Source organism: Coregonus lavaretus (assembly GCF_964263955.1).
Source record: "Coregonus lavaretus genome assembly, chromosome: 13".
Lineage (NCBI taxonomy): Eukaryota > Metazoa > Chordata > Actinopteri > Salmoniformes > Salmonidae > Coregonus > Coregonus lavaretus.
In genome coordinates this window covers 21449072-21471005 of record NC_140000.1, presented here as the reverse complement: position 1 = coordinate 21471005, position 21934 = coordinate 21449072, and the positions used below count along the sequence as shown (strand labels likewise).

General features: G+C 43.1%; 2 protein-coding genes across 3 annotated transcripts; both read left to right on the top strand.

Moving 5' to 3' along the window:
* Nucleotides 1-332: 332 nt before the first annotated feature.
* On the top strand, nucleotides 333-2510 carry LOC311139700 (dynactin subunit 3-like). Its single transcript, XM_084174619.1, has 7 exons — nucleotides 333-472; nucleotides 822-906; nucleotides 1049-1135; nucleotides 1269-1352; nucleotides 1472-1530; nucleotides 1681-1740; nucleotides 2049-2510. Exons 1-7 carry the CDS (start codon nucleotides 371-373, stop codon nucleotides 2133-2135), a joined length of 564 nt encoding a protein of 187 aa, XP_084030745.1. The 5' UTR covers nucleotides 333-370; the 3' UTR covers nucleotides 2136-2510.
* Nucleotides 2511-4295: 1785 nt separating this feature from the next.
* On the top strand, nucleotides 4296-19700 carry LOC311140283 (cytosolic 5'-nucleotidase 3). Of its 2 annotated transcripts, none has more exons than XM_084175265.1 (9): nucleotides 4296-4489; nucleotides 16285-16383; nucleotides 16520-16589; nucleotides 16682-16728; nucleotides 16841-16926; nucleotides 17016-17105; nucleotides 17612-17774; nucleotides 17948-18148; nucleotides 18314-19700. In XM_084175265.1, exons 1-9 carry the CDS (start codon nucleotides 4352-4354, stop codon nucleotides 18413-18415), a joined length of 996 nt encoding a protein of 331 aa, XP_084031391.1. In that variant the 5' UTR covers nucleotides 4296-4351; the 3' UTR covers nucleotides 18416-19700. The 2 variants fall into 2 exon arrangements, with proteins under 2 accessions (XP_084031391.1, XP_084031392.1); XM_084175266.1 differs by lacking the exon at nucleotides 4296-4489 and adding an exon at nucleotides 8929-8977.
* Nucleotides 19701-21934: the final 2234 nt, after the last annotated feature.

The following is a 21934-nucleotide window of genomic DNA, read 5'->3' as shown; positions in this document are numbered from 1 at the left end:
GGAAAAAAAGCAAGGAAATCCCCCTTTTCCCTGACGAGGTGTAACCCGCAGTATAGAGCGACATCCAGCGTTCATTGTAGTGTATTGCAATAATCAGGTCGAGATGGTTGTATTCAGTGCAAAGAGGACCTATAAAGTTGTTGGTTAGAGACGATTATTTTGATTCGCCTAGTAATCGATAAGTCATTTTGTAGTTATTGGTAGTTTCATTTACAGCTTGCAAACCACAGAAGTTTTCTTTGGGGACAACAAATATGGCGCCTTTCACGGTCCGTAGATTTTTTTGCTATTATGCAATAAATATGCGCCGTCGGCTGTTGTACGTCATTGCAACGATCCAAATCCATTTGTTGTGCTCCCTGAATCAAGAATGGATAGGAAAGCTGAAGTTGATAACCTCGAAACGCGTCTTGAGACGCTGGAAAGTCGTATATACGGTGAAAGAAGGAACAAGGGAGGGAAACCCGTGAAGGTTTGCCAATAATGTTTTATATTAGAAATGCAGAATATTGATTCAACTGGCTGCTAGCTTTGGCTAGCTAGCTAGCGAACCCCCTTTTTGCACACAGATTTTATACAATCAATGTTTAGACATCAAGATTATGGAAAATATGTGTGAAGAACAGCTATGCCAGTGCATTCCAACTAGCTACAATCCAACATGTTAATGTTGAGCGAGTACTTGCTAACTAGATAACTAGCTAAATAATTCACAATGCCAGCACAGCCATAAACACAGTTTATTTTCACATTGACAGTTCGATGAGGGCAAGTTTTGCTTTTTAGTTTATCTTCTTTATATAATGCACTCTGTTCCGTAGTGCGCCGATTCCCTCTCCAGAGTTCAGGCCGCCCTTGCAAACACTGCAAATAAGAGGGAACGAGTGAAGATTCTACACAAAAAGAGTGAGTGACATCTTATACAACACATAACTGTGACTTGGACGGGACACATTATTACCAGGACAATCACAAAGGAGGGTTAATTGTGATTATATTTCCCACATAGTAACTAATATATATTCTACAACCTTTGTTCTCTGTACAGTTGAAGACCTGCTGAAGTATCTGGACCCTCAGTTCACTGACCACATCACTGTTCCTGATGCCATGAAGCTGGAATTCATCCTTGCTGGTAAGAGTTTTTTATTTAAAATATGTGAGTAAATGTTGGCAAATTTGGTCCTGCATCATGGTGATTGAGTAGGCCTCTGGCATATGGGTATGTGCCTCCAGTCTCAAACTCATGCACTTGTTTCTCCCCACAGAGGAGGACTTCCTGCTTTCCCAGGCCACCCTTCTGGAGCAGGTCAGCAACCTCCAGCCGCTATTGGACAGCAACTACATCCGAGGTCAGTGAGAGGGAATCTAAGTACCTTTGCAAATGGTCTGTGTGAAGTGTTGATGGAATGATGGGTTAAATAGTGTTTGTTATGTTGAACACAACTCAGTGTAAAGTTCTCATTCACAGATGTGCCAGAGCATGCCACCAAGCTACAGCGTTTGTCTCAAATTCACATCAAAGAGCAGGTATGAACCCCCCCCCCCCCCCCCCCACCTTTACTTATTCTCGCCCCTCTTTTCTTGATTTTGTCTTTCCTCACAAGTCAATCTAGACACGCTAGATTGACTTGTGAATTGCAGTATCTTGGTGACACCATACTTGTCATTTTCCCAAAGGACCAAACTGAGGCCCAGTCCCTAGAGGTGAAGAAGCTGTTTGAGGAGTACAACAAAATGGTACCTTTCCTTCATTATAATAGCAAATACTGTTTTGATGGATTAATGGAATTATTGAAGTTAATAAGTAACACTGATCAAGCCAGAGGAAGATGTATCGGAGGTTAGCTAGTGAAACTGAAGAGTACACTGGCTGTCATGTCTTCTGACCTCCTCGGTCAGATGAATGAACGTGAGTGGTTGCTAAAAGTAATTAGCTAACTTGTTGTTTCTGTCACAAGTCATGTTGAACTCTGAGAAATGTCTGGGCTAATGGAATGAACCGCCTGGCCCACCAAATGATCTTTGAACCTTGACCTCTTTGGCAGATGTTCCTGCTGTCCAAGCAGTTCACCCAGTGGGATGAGAGCCTGCGGAAAGCGGAGGAGGCCAAGGTCATCCGTCAAGTGGAGTAGCGACCATGTCCAGTGATGACCGTTATGACAATGTCACGGCTTGATGTCATCCGTGTGTCCTATATGCAGCTTAATATAACTTGCTGGTGATTATTGTTATTTATTTACAGCTACATCTAGAGACATTTGCATAGCTTTTTTTGCAACCTTCTTGTACATTTATTCAACATACAATGTACCCATGCATTCCAAGTCTGCAACACTGCTCCAGGCAGTCACAAGACACTGCTTTTTTTCTGGGTCGCTTGACAGAAGAAAAGCATAGAGAATGCTGCACACTAACTTATTTCTTCTTCCACAGTCCTGGTTTTAAATCAGACAGCATGACCGCAAATGTAAAGTAATTGCAATAAAATCCAAATTATTCAACTTGAACTGTTTGGTTTACTTCAGTTTGTGCAAAATGTATTTCAATATATTGTTGTAAAACAACTAAAGTCTGAAATTACAAATGTGTGCTTGAATTCAGCTGTGCCTGATATTATTTTACTCTTTGCATTTAATTACAGGTATTTCAATAGCCATATCTATGACTAAAAAGAGAATACGTTTTACAATCGGCGAGATACAATTGATCGATTGTAAAACGTCTTCTTTTTACTCACAAGCTAGGTTTCCATCCAACTTGCGACAGATTTTAATTCTAATATTCTAAAATCTGTATAAAATAATATGCGCATTTTACCACCAGAGATGTTTCCATCAAACGGATTTATTGCGGACAAAAGCCTGTGCGTGATGACGTAGTGCACATAAAAACGTTTATTGTAAAATGTCCATGTACGGAATGAAAAATATAAGTTAAATTCTATTGATAGTTTTGTCAGAACAACTGTTGCGTAATAGCAAATGTGCCCACCCTGGTCTTGGCACGAGCTCTTTAGCCAACTGCTCAACAGCTGCGGGTAGGCTACCTACATTATGAGATTATAATGGATAAGTGATATTTTTTATTGTCAAACGGCAGCCGCATCGATCATTATGTCACCAGAATAAGATCCTCGATTTTTATTGGAAAGGAGCGTCAAGCTCATCACATGCACTTTCACCACCCTGTGAAATTCATCATCATTTATTTTATCTGTAGCCTAATAAACTGTAGGTTTCCCGAGTCGTAGTGGGACCAAACAACATATAATCGCGTGACTCCAAGTTTACTTCGATATGATGGTTATTATATGAATATTTGCGCATAAAGAGATGTCCACCGCAATTTCTCACACAATTAATTTTACCGACACAAAAAGAGCCCACCATTTCGAACGAACAAATTGTCTGTCGGCATTTATTCAATTGTACGGGCATATCCTATTTCCATCAGCCCGGTCGTGACTTTTTTCATGAGGCAGGTAATTCATCCGCATTAAATGGTTGGATAAAAACCTGGTTATAGATATAGCTAGTATTTCAACAGTTTACAAATTGTGGTACAGCATCAACAAACATTTTTGACTTCCCCTTGCCTCTTTTCAAGTCACGAGCTTGCTAACGTTAGAGAATATATATCCTCGCCTCCTCAAACCCTTTTGGATGAGAAAGCCAGAGGTCCTTCCCCTCTGACCTCCAATGGGCTTTGAGAAGGGAGAAGGAGGCGAAAAGAGAGAACGCGATGAGGATACAATTGAGATGCTCCCGCTGTCTAGCGCGCGATCGGTATTGTGGTCAATTTGGCAGCAGATGGGAGCAATTTTCATTGTAATTTATTAGTCCTTCTTGTGTAAAACACGCATCATTGGTTATGTTGGTAAATCTTTTTCTTCATACAATATCTGAAATTCAGACTAAAATATTGCATAATACAGGCAGACACGCACGCACCCTATCATATTATTGGGCTATAGAAATGACTAATGTAATTCATTGTAATGACAAATGTAATGTATTCTTATTACTTATGGGCAAACATCTGTTTTGTTGGGGCTCGTTTCCATGTAACTGAAACTGAAAATATGTATACATTTCTTAATTATAGCATTTTACTCTATGCATTACCAACACAATTATATCAAATATTTGGGTCCGTTTGGTTAAATACCCCTGGATGATTAAAAAATGTTGGTATAAATGCACATCACCCCCCCACTTTCTCCCCCAGTGGTAGCGGCAGGAGGGTACGTACGTCGTACGTACGTAGTCAGTTACAGCCACAGCCGCAGCCGCAGCCGCCAATCGACTCGAGGGAGGGACTAGGGTCGTTTGTTAGGAGCGGCACAACCATGGACAAGACTGCCGTGGTAAAAGTCGGTGCGGCGGCCAGTGCCAGTGTATGTGCCCTATTCGGTGGTGTGGTTCTCGCCCAGTACATGTTCGCCAAGAAGAAGAGAGCGGGAAAGAAAACGAAGATCATCGAGATGGTGAGTGGACTCTCGCGTGCTATTCATGCTCATGCGTGCATTGCGCAGTCCCGGATGTTCGTAGAAATAGCAAGGGTGGTTTAGAGGTCATTATTTGCTAGATAGCTATCGTGGTGTCACGAAAAGCTGTCCAAAATCGTGACATGACAGTAAACTGACGCTGTTTGTCAACTAGTCCTATTGTCCTAATCTTTTTGTTGAGAGGATGTTGGTACAATGGTTTGTTTCAGAGTTATGCAAACAATGCAGAGTCCCCTCTGCTCTACCCTCGAGTCCCCTGTCCAAAATGACAACAACTAAACAAGTTGTGAAGCCAAATTACAGTCTGCCTATCAAACAAGTTCAGTCACTTGTTAAATCCACTTCAATCAGTGTAGATTAAGGGAGGGGATGGGTTAAAGAAGGATCTTTAAGCCTTGAGACATGGATTGTGTATGTGTGCCATTCAGAGGGTGAATGGGCAAGACAAAATATTTAAGTACCTTTGAACGGGGTATGGTAGTAGGTGCCAGGTGCACCGGTTTGTGTCAAAAACTGCAATGCTGCTGGGTTGTTCATGCTCAACAATTTCCTGTGTATATCAAGAATGGTCCACCACCCACAGGACATCCAGCCAATTTGACACAACTGTGGGAAGCATTGGAGTCAACATGGGCCAGCATCCGTGTGGAACACTTTTCACACCTTGTAGAGTCCATGCCCTGACGAATTGAGGCTGTTTTGAGGGCAAAAGGGGGTGCAACTCAATATTTGAAAGTTGTACTCGGTGTATGTCAATATTCTCTATATTCTAATCCTGAAGATACCTTTTGGTATTCTGTTTCACAGAACCTAGATAGTAGGCCTATGGGTGGGCATGAAATTTAGCATGTTAACCCATTCAGTCACACCAGACTAATTCCAGGAATGACCTGCTGGCTGCTCTATTCCCTACTGTCTGACTGGGGTTCTATTTAGGCATCCCTTCTCTCTGCTTTTCATTACATTGTCCCCAGCATGGGAAGGACATATGCATTTGATGATGGCTCAACTGTTGCAACACACACATACACTCCAAAGTATCCAGTTTAAGCATGCGTGCGCATGTAGCTTGATGTCCCAGCCCACAGTGGTGTCCTGTTGGGGTCAATGATATGCATCTACTCTACAACATGGTTGGCGTTTGGGATGGAAATGGTCTCATGTATTGAACCTCATTGGCCACTAGATGGCAGGCAAGAACAACATTTGGAACGCTTCATGCTTGCTCTCAAGCAAATACATTTAAACACTTTCACTCCACTTTCTCCATGGGGACATTGGCAATAGACATTCTTGCTCAGCGCTTTACTTCATATTGGACATATTTTTCAGTTTGATCTATGTAGATATTTTAGAAAAATATTGTTACACCATGTACTAGTATTATGGTGTGTTAAGTTTCCCAAAAACGTTCGTTCATGATCTTACTACTACAAAGCTTTCAATATTACTTTCAAAGTATTACTTTGACTCCAGCATAGAACCAGTGTCTTTACATTATGGTTAGGCCTATACAGTGTGTAGGAGCCGTTTTGGCCTGTTTATGTGTTGTGTATATGTTTTCTGTCAAGGGTCAGTTTCACTTGTTTTGTACACTAGAGGGCACTATATGTTGGTCACAGGTCACGTGTGTGTGTGTATATAGGTAGTACAGGTTACCAGGAAGGGTTAGCACAGGTGAGAGGAGAGCGTATCACAGATACAGTTTATAGCATGCATCTCTCTGCACCTTTTGTATAGGAATATGTGTATTGGAGCTATTTATATTTTATATGCGCAATACATGGGAACTTCACCCAAAAAGAGTAACGTTTGGAAAGCAGATTTTTGTGGATGTGTTATGGACAGCTCTCTCCTGTGCCAGTGGCTTTTCATAGGGAATCACCACCACACAGTGGTTAAGTCACTCAACAACGTCTAGACCTAAATAGTCCAAGGAAGGGTGAACAACACAATACAGAGGACAGGCGTATATTGCTGGATAAGTGACCTTGTTAGGCCTAGGTCACAAATGTTCTCTCTGGCCTCTCCTGTGTCATGGCAGGCTTAACAAGGGGCAACAGAGTTACAACCTTCCTCCTTTGCAGAGAGGGAGTTTATCTAAGACAGAGCGGCCTGTGCTGTGGTGATACCGTTAGCTGAAGAGCTCTTACAGCAGACACTGTCCACTTTACTGTCTAATTACTTATTCATATTTATGAGGTGTGGAGTATAGGGCCAAGGGGATTTGTCTATCTCTGTTTCTCTTATACACTTTCTCTCAATGGGGAAGACTTCTAATAGGACAATTTCTACTCCTGCCCAGAGCCAGTAAGAGCAAATACTGTTTTAGGTTTTTCAGTGGGCACTAGAAGTTTTAAGAGAAACGCATTCTAATGAGAATGTTATTAAGCTATCATGAAATGTTCTGTGGTAATGTGGATGATACTTTGCCAAACTAAATAGGGTCTAACCACAGCCCTGCTGTTATCACAGAGCAGCACACGCAGCTTATCAGAATGCTGTTCCTGGCAACCAGGAACCACTTCAAATGATTGGATGTGCTGCAAAGTTACAATTTTGGCTCAAAGTCAAAACTCATGAACTAAAACATTGTCAGCAGCATGCCCTTGCAGCCCTTATTAAAGTATTTATTTATCTTCTGCCCTTGTTCCCCATAGTAGGTCTTGTATTTACATTTGCTGGAGAAATGTTCAGTAGATTATCTTACATTGACTGATTCACCCCAGAGAACCACTCTTCCCTATATCTGTGTAGGCATAATGCTGTCACAAAGGCTCAGGTAAATGGACATGCATAGCCCTATTGTTATCTCTAGCCAAATGCCTCAAAGCACCTCTTCCACTCTGTTGTTGCACAATGGCTGATAGTAGTCTGAATGCAGACTACTACAAATTAACTCCAACCCGCATACTCTGCTCTAGCACTATGTCCTCTATAACCTTTGACTTTAGTGAACAAGGCTGGGGGTGAGGACGAGACGCGCTCCGCTGTAGAAAGGAATGTTGAGCCAGCACTTTCACGGATGTTGAAAAAGTACCAAAACTGACAATGGGTTTTAAATGGCGTTTCCCCTAGTTTTTTTTTTTTTTCGGGTGAGGCAGAATCGCCAATGGACTCCCTTTCAGCACCTGATGTGTGACAGCTTTCCCAATGATTGTAGAAAATGTAAGCCTATTTATGTGGGGGAAAAAACATTTTAGATTGGGTGGAACCAGTTTTTGTATATCCTTGTTGTTTTTATGTCTTACACTTATGCAGTCTTCTGTATATCTGTTTTAGCATACTGCCCCAAGGCTTGGGAGGAGAGAGATTGGATTTCTCACCTACAAATGATACCAGTGTCAGAAACCCAATGGTCACCATGGTAGAGAAAATGCAGACCTGAATATGATTGGCCAGCCCTTGCGTTGTCTAGTTATTTGATCAATGTTGATTGGATAGGTGTGTGTATGTAGTCTCATTTTGGTGAAGTTTGATTGGGACTCTGTGCCCTAGTTAGGCCTATTGAAAGGTGGTATGAGACCCTGCAGCTGAGGTAGGGTTTCTCTTGTCCTAGCATGCTATGTGCTAGGCCTAAGTAATGACTGACTGTGACAGAGCTCTTAGATATTGCCACATTCACATGCTAGTCAGAACTAGGAAACTCTGAAACTTCCGACTTGCTAACTGGTTATACAGGCATATAACCTACAGAAAAAAAAACTCAGATGGCTTCTCATTAGTGGAGAGCAAAGTGGCTGAACCATGACCCTTTGACCCTGGGCATTCCATAGCCACACACACACCGTGTTGGGCAGGGGAGGGGTCTTGAAATGTGTGTGCTCAGCGTTGGTGGAGAAATGCACCTCAGTGTTTCGTCCCTGGCCTGGCAATAATCCAGAGAAGTAGGAGGGCTGTTTCTGTTGCATCATGTGATTTGAAATGGATTCCAGTTACAGTACCTCTTTTAAAAGCTGAGGGGCCAGGGTCAGAGGTCAAAGGTAAACTACTGCCATGGGGCTATTCCCTGTCATCTCTCATCTACTGTGTGTGTGTGTGTGTGTGTGTGTGTGTGTTATGGCATGTTAATTTAATCTTTGTGTGTTATGGCATGTTAATTTAATCTTTGTGTGTTATGGCATGTTAATTTAATCTTTGTGTGTTATGGCATGTTAATTTAATCTTTGTGTGTTATGGCATGTTAATTTAATATTTGTGTGTTTATGGCATGTTCATTTAATATTTGTGTCCTGTGTGTTTATGAAATATACATTTAATCTTTGTGTGTCCTGTGTGTTTATGACATGTAAGTTGAAGCTGTGTTTGTGTCAGTGCGTCACTGGCCTCTTATAACGGGGAGGGATTATCTGATCAAATCTATTTTGGGTGACGCCCCCTCAGTTGCGTTGCCTATATAAGCCCTCTGCTGACAGAGAACCTTTTCTTCACTCCCTTCACTTTTTTTGCACAAGACCAGAGGAAAAGGTAAGCTTGTGTGTGTGCTGTTGGTCAGAGCCCTGCTGTTAGCACCAGCTACAAATTGCTCTGGAGGGTCAGAAAATGACTAGGCTACAAATGATGTGTGTTTACTTGCGTTCATGTGTCGGAGAAAGGATGTACTGAATGCATGGAAGAAGATGGGAATTCATGGAATATTATGTAGTCTATACTGTAAAATATCATCAGAGGAGGGTGTGTTTAATAATTGATAGTTGTAAATAGGGATGACTGGTATTCGGAGCTATTAGTGTGTGGATTCTGCTAAGTTTGTAACTCATTCTTGAATATTAGATCTAAAGGTGTAGTCTGTGTTTTTAAGACCGAAGAATGTTGTCAATGTAGCCTTTGTATCTGGAACGGTGTCTATTAGAAGACATTGTGACACATGACATTGCGTAAACAACTCAAATGTACCAAAGGTGAGGTTGTTCTGTTCCATGGATCAGGGATCTAAATCTGTTTTGGAAGACTTAAAGGAGCCCGGAGCCCCAGTCTATTACATAAAGTGTAGTGAGAGGGTTGTAAGAAGGGGGGGGTGAAGGGGTTCCAAACTTCAACCCACATCCCGGTCATAACCTTGGACACTCCCACTGATACCACAGAACAGTCTTGCTACACTATTGCATACCATTTTGATGGGTGTGTGTGCACAGTTGTTTGTTCATGGGGTGTGGGCTATTTCAAAACTCAAACACACTCTGGTGAAGGAATCCCCAGGTATCTAGTTTACACCCCCAATCCCCAGCTCCATCCCCCCTTCAGTCAAGGTTGGGCTTTATTAGCAACCTTTAAAAATACACTCAAGGGGAGAAAGGGGTGTACACACACACCAGCTGGAGGGAGTATTCATGGTTTGTTGCATTCCTGCCCTGACATGTCAACAGGCCTTCAACTGAGCTATAGATCTGTCTGTCTCTCTCACTTCTCCACCTGAACCTAGTTCATTGCCTGATCATTAGCCTAATACTGTAGTGAGATCACCAAGTCACGTAGCTAAGAGTCAATAGAAAATATTGGTGTCTGCAGCCCTGGAAGTTGTTTGTTTCAGGTCTCCTCCCCCCTCCTGGCCTGGGGCTTGTTTGTGTGGTGGTCAGTTATGTCAGGAAGGAGGATCCCTAACATCAGCTGTTCCATGGGGGCCTGGGGCACAAGGGGAGGGGGGTGTTGTGATATCCAGTTTGTCTACTCCTGGCTACCTTGGCCCAAAAAAATGATGGTGCTCTTTTAAATTCGACCCCGCCCCGCCAAATACTAACCATAGGCCCAACCCAAGTTAACCTCAACACTTTATTTTTTATTTTTGAGTCCTCCTCCCCTCCCTCCAGAGGGGCATTCTTTTCAATGATTGATTTGAAATGTATATTATCGATTCAGTGATGGGTGTAACATGCTACTTGTAGAAATACAGTACCAGTCAAAAGTTTGGACACACCTACTCATTTATTTGTACTATTTTCTACATTTATAGAATAATAGTGAAGACATAAAAACTATGAAATAACACATGGAATCATGTAGTAACCAATAAAGTGTTAAACAAATCAAAATATATTTGAGATTCTTCAAATAGCCACCCTTTGCCTTGATGACAGCTTTGCACACTCTTGGCATTCTCTCAACCAGCTTCACCTGGAATGCTTTTCCAACCATTTTGAAGGAGTTCCACATGCTGACCACTTGTTGCCTGTTTTTCCTTCACTCTGCGGTCCAACTCATCCCAAACCATCTCAATTGGGTTGAGGTCGGGGGATTGTGGAGGCCAGGTCATCTGATGCAGCACTCCATCACTCTCCTTCTTGGTAAAATAGCCCTTACACAGCCTGGAGGTGTGTTTTGGGTCATTGTCCTGTTGAAAAACAAATGATAGTCCCACTAAACCAGATGGGATGGCGTATCGCTGCAGAATGCTGTGGTAGCCATGCTGGTTAAGTGTGCCTTGAATTTTAAATAAATCACAGACAGTGTCACCAGCAAAGCACCATCACACCTCCTCCTCCATACTTTACTTTGGGAAATACACATACGGAGATCATCTGTTCACCCACACCGCTTCTCACAAAAACACGGCGGTTGGAACCAAAAATCTCAAATATGGACTCCAGACCAAAGGACACATTTCCACCGGTCTAATATCCATTGCTTGTGTTTCTTGGCCCAAGCAAGTCTCTTCTTCTTATTGGTGTCCTTTAGTAGTGGTTTCTTTGCAGCAATTCAACCATGAAGGCCTGATTCACACAGTCTCTTCTGAACAGTTGATGTTGAGATGTGTCTGTTACTTGAACTCTGAGAAGCATTTATTTGGGCTGCAATTTCTGAGGCTGGTAACTCTAATGAACTTATCCTCTGCAGCAGAGGTAACTTTTATTTTTATTTAACCTTTATTTAACCAGGTAAGCCAGTTGAGAACAAGTTCTCATTTACAACTGCCACCTGGCCAAGATAAAGCAAAGCAGTGCGATTTAAAAACAACAACAGAGTTACATATGGGGTAAACAAAACAAAGTCAAAAATACAATAGAAAATATATATATACAGTGTGTGCAAATGTAGCAAGTTATGGAGGTAAGGCAATAAATAGGCCATAGTGCAAAATAATTACAATTTAGTATTAACACTGGAATGATAGATGTGCAAGAGATGATGTGCAAATAGAGATACTGGGGTGCAAATGAGCAAAATAAATAACAATATGGGGATGAGGTAGTTGGGTGGGCTAATTTCAGATGGGCTGTGTACAGGTGCAGTGATCGGTAAGGTGCTCTGAAAACTGATGCTTAAAGTTAGTGAGGGAGATAAGAGTCTCCAGCTTCAGAGATTTTTGCAGTTCGTTCCAGTCATTGGCAGCAGAGAACTGGAAGGAATGGCGGCCAAAGGAGGTGTTGGCTTTGGTGATGACCAGTGAGATATATCTGCTGGAGCGCATACTACGGGTGGGTGTTGCTATGGTGACCAATGAGCTAAGATAAGGCTGGGATTTGCCTAGCAGTGATTTATAGATGTCCTGGAGCCAGTGGGTTTGGCGACGAATATGTAGTGAGGACCAGCCAATGAGCGAACAGGTCACAGTGGTGAGTAGTATATGGGGCTTTGGAGACAAAACGGATGGCACTGTGATAGACTACATCCAATTTGCTGAGTAGAGTGTTGGAGGCTATTTTGTAAATGACATCGCCGAAGTCAAGGATCGGTAGGATATTTAACTTTGGATTGGAGATGCTTAATGTGAGTCTGGAAGGAGAGTTTACAGTCTAACCAGACACCTAGGTATTGGTAGTGGTCCACATACTCTAGGTCAGACCCGCCGAGAGTAGTGATTCTAGTCGGGTGGGCGGGTGCCAGCAGCGTTCGATTGAAGAGCATGCATTTAGTTTTACTAGTGTTTAAGAGCAGTTGGAGGCTACGGAAGGAGTGTTGTATGGCATTGAAGCTTGTTTGGAGGTTTGTTAACACAGTGTCCAATGAAGGGCCAGATGTATACAAAGTGGTGTCGTCTGCGTAGAGGTGGATCTGAGAGTCACCAGCAGCAAGAGCGACATCATTGATATACACAGAGAAAAGAGTCGGCCCGAGAATTGAACCCTGTGGCACCCCCATAGAGACTGCCATAGGTCCAGACAACAGGCCCTCTGATTTGACACATTGAACTCTATCTGAGAAGTAGTTGGTGAACCAGGTGAGGCAGTCATTTGAGAAACCAAGGCTATTTAGTCTGCCAATAAGAATGCGGTGGTTGACAGAGTCGAAAGCCTTGGCCAGGTCAATGAAGACTGCTGCACAGTACTGTCTATTATCGATTGCGGTTATAATATCGTTTAGGACCTTGAGCGTGGCTGAGGTGCACCCATGATACGAAATGGTCAGTGATCTGTTTTGTTAACTTGGCTTTCAAAAACTTTCGAAAGGCAGGGCAGGATGGATATAGGTCTGTAACAGTTTTTATCGAGTGTCACCCCCTTTGAAGAGGGGGATGACCGCGGCAGCTTTCCAATCTCTGGGGATCTCAGACGTTACGAAAGAGAGGGCTAGTAATAGGGGTTGCGACAATTTTAGAAAGAAAGGGTCCAGATTGTCTAGCCCAGATTTGTAGGGGTCCAGATTTTGCAGCTCTTTCAGAACATCGGCTGTCTGAATTTGTGTGAAGGAGAAGCGGGGGGGGCATGGGCAAGTTGCAGCGGAGGGTGCCGAGCTGGTGGCCGGGGTAGTGGTAGCCAGGTGGAAAGCATGGCCAGCCGTAGCAAAAATGCTTGTTGAAATTCTCGATTATTGTAGATTTATCGGTGGTGATAATGTTTCCTAGCCTCAGTGCAGTGGGCAGCTGGGAGGAGGTGCTCTTATTCTCCATGGACTTTACTGTGTCCCAAAACTTTTGGGAGTTAGTGCTACAGGATGCATATTTCTGTTTGAAAAAGCTAGCCTTTGCTTTCCTAACTGCTTGTGTATTTTGGTTCCTAACTTCCCTGAAAGGTTGCATATCGCGGGGGGCTATTCGATGCTAATGCAGTACGCCACAGGATTTTTTTGTGCTGGTCAAGGGCAGTCAAGTCTGAGGAGAACCAGGGGCTATATCTGTTGTTAGTTCTGAATTTTTTGAATGGGGCATGCTTATTTAAGATTGAGAGGAAAGCACTTTTAAAGAACAACCAGGCACCCTCTACTGACGGAATGAGATCGATATCCATCCAGGATACCTGGGCCAGGTCAATTGGGAAGGCCTGCTCGCTAAAGTGTTTTAGGGAGCGTTTGACAGTGATGAGGGGTGGTCGTTTGACCGCAGACCCGTTACGGACGCAGGCAATAAGGCAGTGATCGCTGAGATCCTGGTTGAAGACAGCAGATGTGTATTTAGAGGGTAAGTTAGTCAGGATGATATCTATGAGGGTGCCCATGTTCACGGATTTAGGGTTGTACCTGGTAGGTTCCTTGATAATTTGTGTGAGATTGAGGGCATCTAGTTTGGATTGTAGGATGGCTGGGGTGTTAAGCATATCCCAGTTTAGGTCACCAAGCAGGATAGATGGGGGGCAATCAATTCACATATGGTGTCCAGGGCACAGCTGGGGGCTGAGGGGGGTCTGTAGCAAGCAGGCAACAGTGAGAGACTTATTTCTGGAAAGGTGGATTTTTAGAAGTAGAAGCTCAAACTGTTTGGGCACAGACCTGGATAGTATGATCGAGCTCTGCAGGCTATCTCTACAGTAGATTGTAACTCCACCCCCTTTGGCAGTTCTATCTAGATGGAAAATGTTGTAGTTGGGTTACAGAAGTCAACAAATGATAGCGCCTGGGGAGTAGGAGTGATACTGGGGGCTGCAGGGCCTGGGTTAACCTCTACATCACCGGAGGACTAGAATAAGGATACGGCTAAAGGCTTTAAGAACTAGTCTTTTAGTGCGTTGGGTACAGAGAATAAAAGGGGCAGATTTCCGGGCGTTGTAGAATAGATTGAGGGCATTATGTACAGACAAGGATATGGAAGGATATGAGTACAGAGGAGGTAAACCTAAGCGTTGGGTAACAATGAAAGAGAGCATCACTGGAGGCACCGATTTGAGCCGGTCTCTGTGAGTATGGGGGGTGGAACAAAAGAGCTATTTGAGGCAGTTTGAGAGGGACTTGGGGCTCTACAGTGAAATTGTATAATAAGAACTAACTGGAACAGCAATAGGCAAGGCATATTGACATGGGAGAGAGGCATAACGCAATCACAGGTGTTATTCGAGAGAGCTAAGACAACAACTGGTAATGGCGATGAAAGTTTGGGCTGAGGCTAAACAGATAAACAGGACAGTGTACCGTGTAAAGGAACAGTCCAGAAAGCATCAGCTGTGCAGCTGAGTGATCATAAGGTCCAGTGAACAGCAATATGTGAGTCCGAGAGCAGTTCGAATTGGTGCTACAGCACAGGCGAGCAAGAAGCACTGCTGTTGAATTGCGTGTGCTAGCGGGCCGGGGCTAGCAGATGGATCTTTGTGGTCGTCGCAACAGGAAGCCTGTTGAAACCACAGACCAGTCGTGATGGATCGGCGGGGCTCCGTGTCGACACTAGGAGGTCCCGTCCGGTTGACAGAGAGGTAGATAGCCGGGAGATGGGCCTGACTCGAGGCTAGCTCAAGGCTGATTAGCCAACAACAACATCCATTCAGTTGCAGCTAGCTAGTTGCGATGATCCGGTGTTAAAGGTCCAGTGATTCAGTGATTCCGGCAGAAAATCCGATAAGTTCTGGGTCGATAACGCGCTGTGCAGACAGTGCAGACTGGCCGATAATAGTCCGGGCTAGAGCTGGCTGGTAGGTAGTGCAGGCCACGGACAATGGTGAAAAACCACTAACGGTGGCTAATAGCAAGTAGCTAGTTAGCTGGCTACTCCCGTCCGGTAGACAGAGAGGTAGATAGCCGGGATATGGGCCTGGCTCGAGGCTAGCTCAAGGCTAACTGGTGCTTGCTTCGGGGGCAGTGGTGATTAACCAACAGCAACATCCATTCGGTTGCGGCTAGCTAGTTGCGATCCGGTGTTAATGTTCAGTTATTCCGGCAGAAAATCCGATGTTCTAGATGAAAACCGCTAACGGTGGCTAAAAGCAAGTAGCTAGTTAGCTGGCTAGCTAGTTTCAACTGGAGATTCTAGATTAAAGGTAAGTCAATAATAGAATCCGTTCCACATTGAGTGAGGCGGGTTGCAGGAAAGTATATTTAGTAGAAGGATGAAAAGTGTGATAGGGAAATGTATACGAAAAAGAAAAAAAAAACTAACAAAAAACAGGCTATTTACACGGACACACTACAGAGTACACGACCACACTGCTACGCCATCTTGGAACATCTGGGTCTTCCTTTTCTGAGGCGGTCCTCATGAGAGCCAGTTTCATCATAGCGCTTGATGGTTTTTGCGACTGCACTTGAAGAAACTTTCAAAGTTCTTGAAATGTTCTGTATTGACTGACCTTCATGTCTGAAAGTAATGGACTGTCGTTTCTCTTTGCTTATTTGAGCTGTTCTTGCCATAATATGGACTTGGTATTTTACCAAATAGGGCTATCCTCTGTATACCCACCCTACCTTGTCACAACACAACTAATTGGCTCAAACGCATTAAGAAGGAAAGACATTTCACAAATTAACATTTAACAAGGCACACCTGTTAATTGAAATGCATTCCAGGTGACTACCTCATGAAGCTGGTTGAGAGAATGGCAAGAGTGTGCAAAGCTGTCATCAAGGCAAAGGTTGGCTGGTACTGTATATTAGAAGCATACTTGACGATCTCTTTGTGTCTTTCGCTCTCCATCTCTCAGATGCCAGAGTTTGAAAAGAACACGGTCCACATGAGGGATCCAGAGCGGGTGGAACAGATCATCTGTGGCATGATCAAGGGTGGAGCCTCCAAACTACAGGTACAGTAAGAGGGGAAGGGTGTGCAAAAAGAAATGGGCTGTTTTGTATTGGATGAACAGTGACACCCTGTGGTGACAGTAGGATGACCACAGTTATCACTGACTCACCTCTATGGCTCTCCTGGTTCGTCTTTAGATCATCACTGACTTTGACATGACATTAAGCCGGTTCGCAGTCAACGGCAAACGCTGCCCCACGTGTCATAGTAAGTACAACATAAAACCAGCTCAACATTCACTGGGATTCTGAAGAAGTTACCTGCCTATCAGTCTGACCAAAGTCCTTCTCTCCACATAGATATCATTGACAACTGCAAGCTTGTCACCGAAGATTGTAGGACGAAGGTTTGTTTATGATGTTACTTTGATATTGCTTAATAGTATTTGTAGGTGTCACAAAAGCATAAATGTACTAGCATATGTTTTAATGCTAATTGATTTTCCGTCTGTCTTTTAGTTACTGGAGCTTAAGAACACATATTACCCCATAGAGATCGACCCCCATCTAACAATGGAGGAGAAGTATCCATTTATGGTAGAATGGTGAGTAGAAGCACACACACACACACACACACACACACACACACACACAATTGCTCTCACTAAGGCACAGTCTGTGTGTGTGTTGACAGGTATTTTAAGTCCCACACATTACTGGTGGAACAGAGGCTACAAAAGGACAAACTCTCCGAGGTGGTGAGAGACTCGGACGCCTGCCTGAGGTAAGACCTGATAGAATTTTTTTAAATAATTACAGAAAGCAGCCCATGACACTAGTTGAGCCAGAGTGGCCATTATTGCCTCTTCATGAATCCAGGCTCTGTCGTAGCTGGCCGTGACCGGGAGACCCATGGAGCGGCGCACAATTGGCCCAGCGTCGTCCAGGGTAGGGGAGGGAATGGCCGGCAGGGATGTAGCTCAGTTGGTAGAGCATGGCGTTTGCAACGTCAGGGTTGTGGGTTTGATTCCCACGGGGGGCCAGTATGAAAAAAATAAAAAAATAATGTATGCACTCTCTAACTGTAAGTCGCTCTGGATAAGAGCGTCTGCTAAATGACTGTAATGTAAATGTAAACACAAGCTCTACGAAATATTATGTGTCTAGCTGTGTATGTACAGTATAATTTGTTAATATTTGTCTGTGAATAGTTTTCATTCATATAAGCTGTATGTCTGTCCTACAGAGAGGTCTATTAGTAGTTTTAATGCTTACATGTCTGTCCTACAGGGAGGGCTATGAGCAGTTCTTTGACCGGCTCCAGCAGCACAACGTGCCCGTGTTCATCTTCTCAGCGGGTCTGGGAGACGTCCTGGAGGAGATCATCCACCAGGCGGGGGTCTACCACCCCAACGTCAAGGTGGTCTCCAACTTTATGGACTTCGACGAGAATGTAAGTCCCCCCCCCTGTCCCTCGAGGAGAACTTGGTACATGCTGAGGATAGGCCTGAGTTTCTGAGTGTTGATAAAGCTGATAATAAAGCAATGGTTCTACCTGGGTGTATGCATTGCATTAGCATCAGTTGGCTCAGTTCCATTTAAACTCTAGTATTTTTCTTCTCTCAGGGCGAGCTGAGGGGCTTCAAGGGAGAGCTGATCCATGTGTTCAACAAGCACGACGGCGCCCTGCGCAACACAGAGTACTTCAAACAGGTGAAGGACAACTGCAACATCGTGCTGCTGGGAGACTCGTTAGGCGACCTCAACATGGCTGACGGTGTGCCCAACGTGGAGAACATCCTCAAGATCGGCTTCCTCAACGACAAGGTGCCCGCATCCCACCCTCATGACACCCACACCTAAATCGCCAGTCAGCAACTCTATCTGCTCCCATCACCAGCTAAATTGCTGGATATTAATAGTCTTAAGATGTGACTATAGTGAGTGTATGTGCGCCAATCTGCATAGTAACTATTTTCTCTTTCCTGGCAGGTGGAGGAGCGTTTGGCGAAATATCTGGACTCTTATGACATCGTCCTGGTAAAGGACGAGACTCTAGAAGTGCCCAATTCCATCCTTCAGAAGATTCTATAACCCCCCCCATATCATACTGACACGCTTTCCCAAACCCATGGAAAAGGAACCGACCCCCAGACGGATGTTACTGGCCCCCCGCCACCGACTCACAGCCTCTCGACAGACACTAGCTCCATGGACGCGCCTTTCACCTTTTTATGAAGACATTTATTCTTCTCTGAATGAACTATTTTAATGTACACAGCATCAGTCTTTGTTTGTGTCAGTATGTCTGTCTGCAACCTTGTCAACATCCTCCACCCCATAACAAAAAATGAATAGCAACCAAAAAAAAGACATGCGAACAAACTCTTTTATAATTTGCACATTATTGTTATTCATAATATTTTTGATATTGTACTTGTATCAGTGTACAAAGCTTGCAAATCATAAACCGAGCATCCACACAAGAACACAGTGACGTCGTTGAAACAGTCCTAGCATGCATTTCACCACACTACGTCATCTTGCATTGTGCAACAGTTTGGTTACAGGAATCAATGTAGGTCTGAAAAAATAACTAACCTGTCTATGGGTGAACCATACACTCACAGACATTGGTATGAATATTATCAGTCGTTTTAAGGATGTAGTAATGGATTCTGTCTTGCACAAGAAAAGCCATGTATACACCTCCATTATGAGTTTTTTCACATGGGGACTTTGCTACGGTAGCCACACTGCAAAGTAGCACTTTATTTTACAGGAGTACTAACACTGCACATTTGATGTGCCATTTAAATAGACTGCATGTTTATAATAGATACCCTATGGTGCTTATATCAAGAATTTAAACAAAATTGTCAACGATAGTTGCAATAAGAGTAGTAAATAGTGGTGCTAAAGATTTTTCTAAGTTAGTTGTGGGGTATTACTGTTAGTGTAAGCTCTTTATGAATGATAGTGTAAAATAAAGTGCTACCAAAGAAGTCATTACACAGAGGAAAAGTAGCCTACTCAATAGGCAGTACATTACAAGAGAACACCGCTGGGTAAAGCATTGTTGTCTGTGGATCAGCGACATTCAATAAGACTCATATTTTGTTTAATTTGGCTTTTTATCCACACCCATTTACCTTTTTTTTTATTTTGTGGTTCAAATTTTAACTACCTCAAGCTTTGAACTGTCCCCCCCCCCCCTTTTAAGTTTCTCAGTTTTGTCTTGCACATGTTTGTTGACGTTATTTAAAATGTTAGCGTTTTAAATGTGCTAACACACCTGCATGTTGCCTTTTCTTAACTTTGAATTTGTCTAAAGTACAGGGGGAAAAACATGTCAATAAAACTTGTCAAATAACAAATAGGGGTTCTCTTTTCAACTGTATAATCAAGATTGTGTGGAGATTGTGGTTGAAACCAAGCTGTAATACTAAAATGGACCTCTAGATGACGACAAAGTCCAATTTAAATGTGAAGTTTTCACTGTAAGTTACAAAAAAACTCCATACATACGTGGCATACTAGTGCTGGGATTTGTCCTTATTCATCCACATGGCTCGTTGGTCTAGGGGTATGATTCTCGCTTAGGGTGCGAGAGGTCCCGGGTTCAAATCCCGGACGAGCCCTATTTTTACTAAAAATACTGAACCGAATGACTGAGACACAAATTATTGTAATAAAGACTAACGTGTGAAACATTACGGATATACAAGAAATCCCTGAGTGAGTTCCAAGATGCACAAGGCAACATATTATTGAGAAATTGGTTGCAAATCTATGGTTAGAATACAGTTTTCATTCCATGGACCTTGGAATAAGATTGGATGTGCCATTCAATTGCTATATTATCATTAAGTTTTAATGTCACATGCACAAGTACAGTGAAATGCCTTTCTTGCAAACTCAAAACCCAACAATGCAATAACAATGTAATACTAGAGGAAAAAAAACACGAGAAATAAGAAATATGCCTCAAACATATGGGTGTAATATATAAGCAATTAACTGTTATTAGATTAAAACTTTTATATATTTTGCATTTCATATCGAACATATTTTAGTAAAATGTAATGTGCAATCACGTGATTAGATTCAGATCATTTTACCTGCTCTTACCTGAACATTTGTAGTCTCGTGCACCAGACAAGAACGTCTGCGCAGAATAAAAACTCCGTTTCCCATAAATCTGTGAGTTTCTGATCATGCGCGCAAGTACTCGAGTCTATAGTTAGTGTCACTGCTATGACAACAGGGAGATGGCTTCAAGCAAGTTGATGAGGCACACTCAAAATGTGATTTTTATCTGAACTGCGAACCCCATACGTTTACATACAGGTTCGTCTTGTCAGAGGTAAGAGAGGCACGTTTAGAATTTGGGAATGTCGCTGGAATGTTGAAACTAGACGCTTGTTAGCCTCCAACCCATGCACAAGCACAGCCAGCGCTAATTAGCCAGCTAACTAGCTCGAGGTGTTTCCTGGGTGGCTAGCTTGCTACTGCTTGCTTGTTACCTATAGAGAATCATGCAAGTCGTCCAGTTTAGTTTGTTTTTGTTCTGTTCATAACAATAGTTCAACACATGGACAATGCTTGCACGCAGCCCCTACTAGCTAGCTAGTTTTATCAACAGATTCTGCATGTTGATGTTGCTAACTAGATAACGTTACTAAGGTTAGATCTAGCTGGTTATGTGAAAATCATTCTATGCACCGCTAATGAAATGGAATCTAGAGCTCTGCTGATATGCATGGCACACCTGGATAATGTTGAATTATGATGTGGTTGATTGTCGAATGCTGGCTGTGCTTTGCTCTCTGTTAAGTAGATGAAAAGGGGCTGCTGAAAAGTCTTGGCCATGATAGTCTCGTGGGAAGGTGGTATAAGGCTACAAGCTTTAGGCCTATAATATTCCACTTGTATAACCTTTCAAAATCGAAATAATAAGGCTGTTATTTTAGTCGTTATATATGGTCTTGGTGTAGAGGGAGGGGGATTCTCTAATTTTCTCTCTCTCTATGGATTAGCTGTCCATTCCACCTGCTCAGCAGTTGGCAATTAGGAAAGCTGCTTGGCCCATGCCCTGATACAATCCCTGGTCATGTGACTCAGCTGTCATTGGCTAGTGTAACAGTCTTACTGTCAGTGTCACACATAGACCACTGTCCAAACCTCCCTCTGGGTCCTGGAGTCAAAGAAACATCAGCATGTAGCCTATATAGGTCTACTGTAAGAGGTAGGCGCTAATCCCCTACAATAAAAGCAAATGATCAGTGAATTACTAGACACACACACACAAGCTAGCTTGATAAAGCACTGCAAATCTGAGGCTGGCACCCATGAGGCTTGGAGTGAGTTAAAGTAGGATTAGACAGATCATGCCATATAAGAGACTAGGTGGTATACATGAACGCCAACTCTTCCAATCGTTTCATCCTTCCATTTGGTTCCAAGTGGGATAGACAAACAGCAGGTATCAGCCATATTGCTTTCACCTGTCCATTATTTTTAAATGAAGGAGAGGAGATGAAGAAGTGTATCGATGAGTGTCAGTCAGCCTGCTGGTCACGTGTGGAAGACTGAAAAGCAGTGTGATGTGTA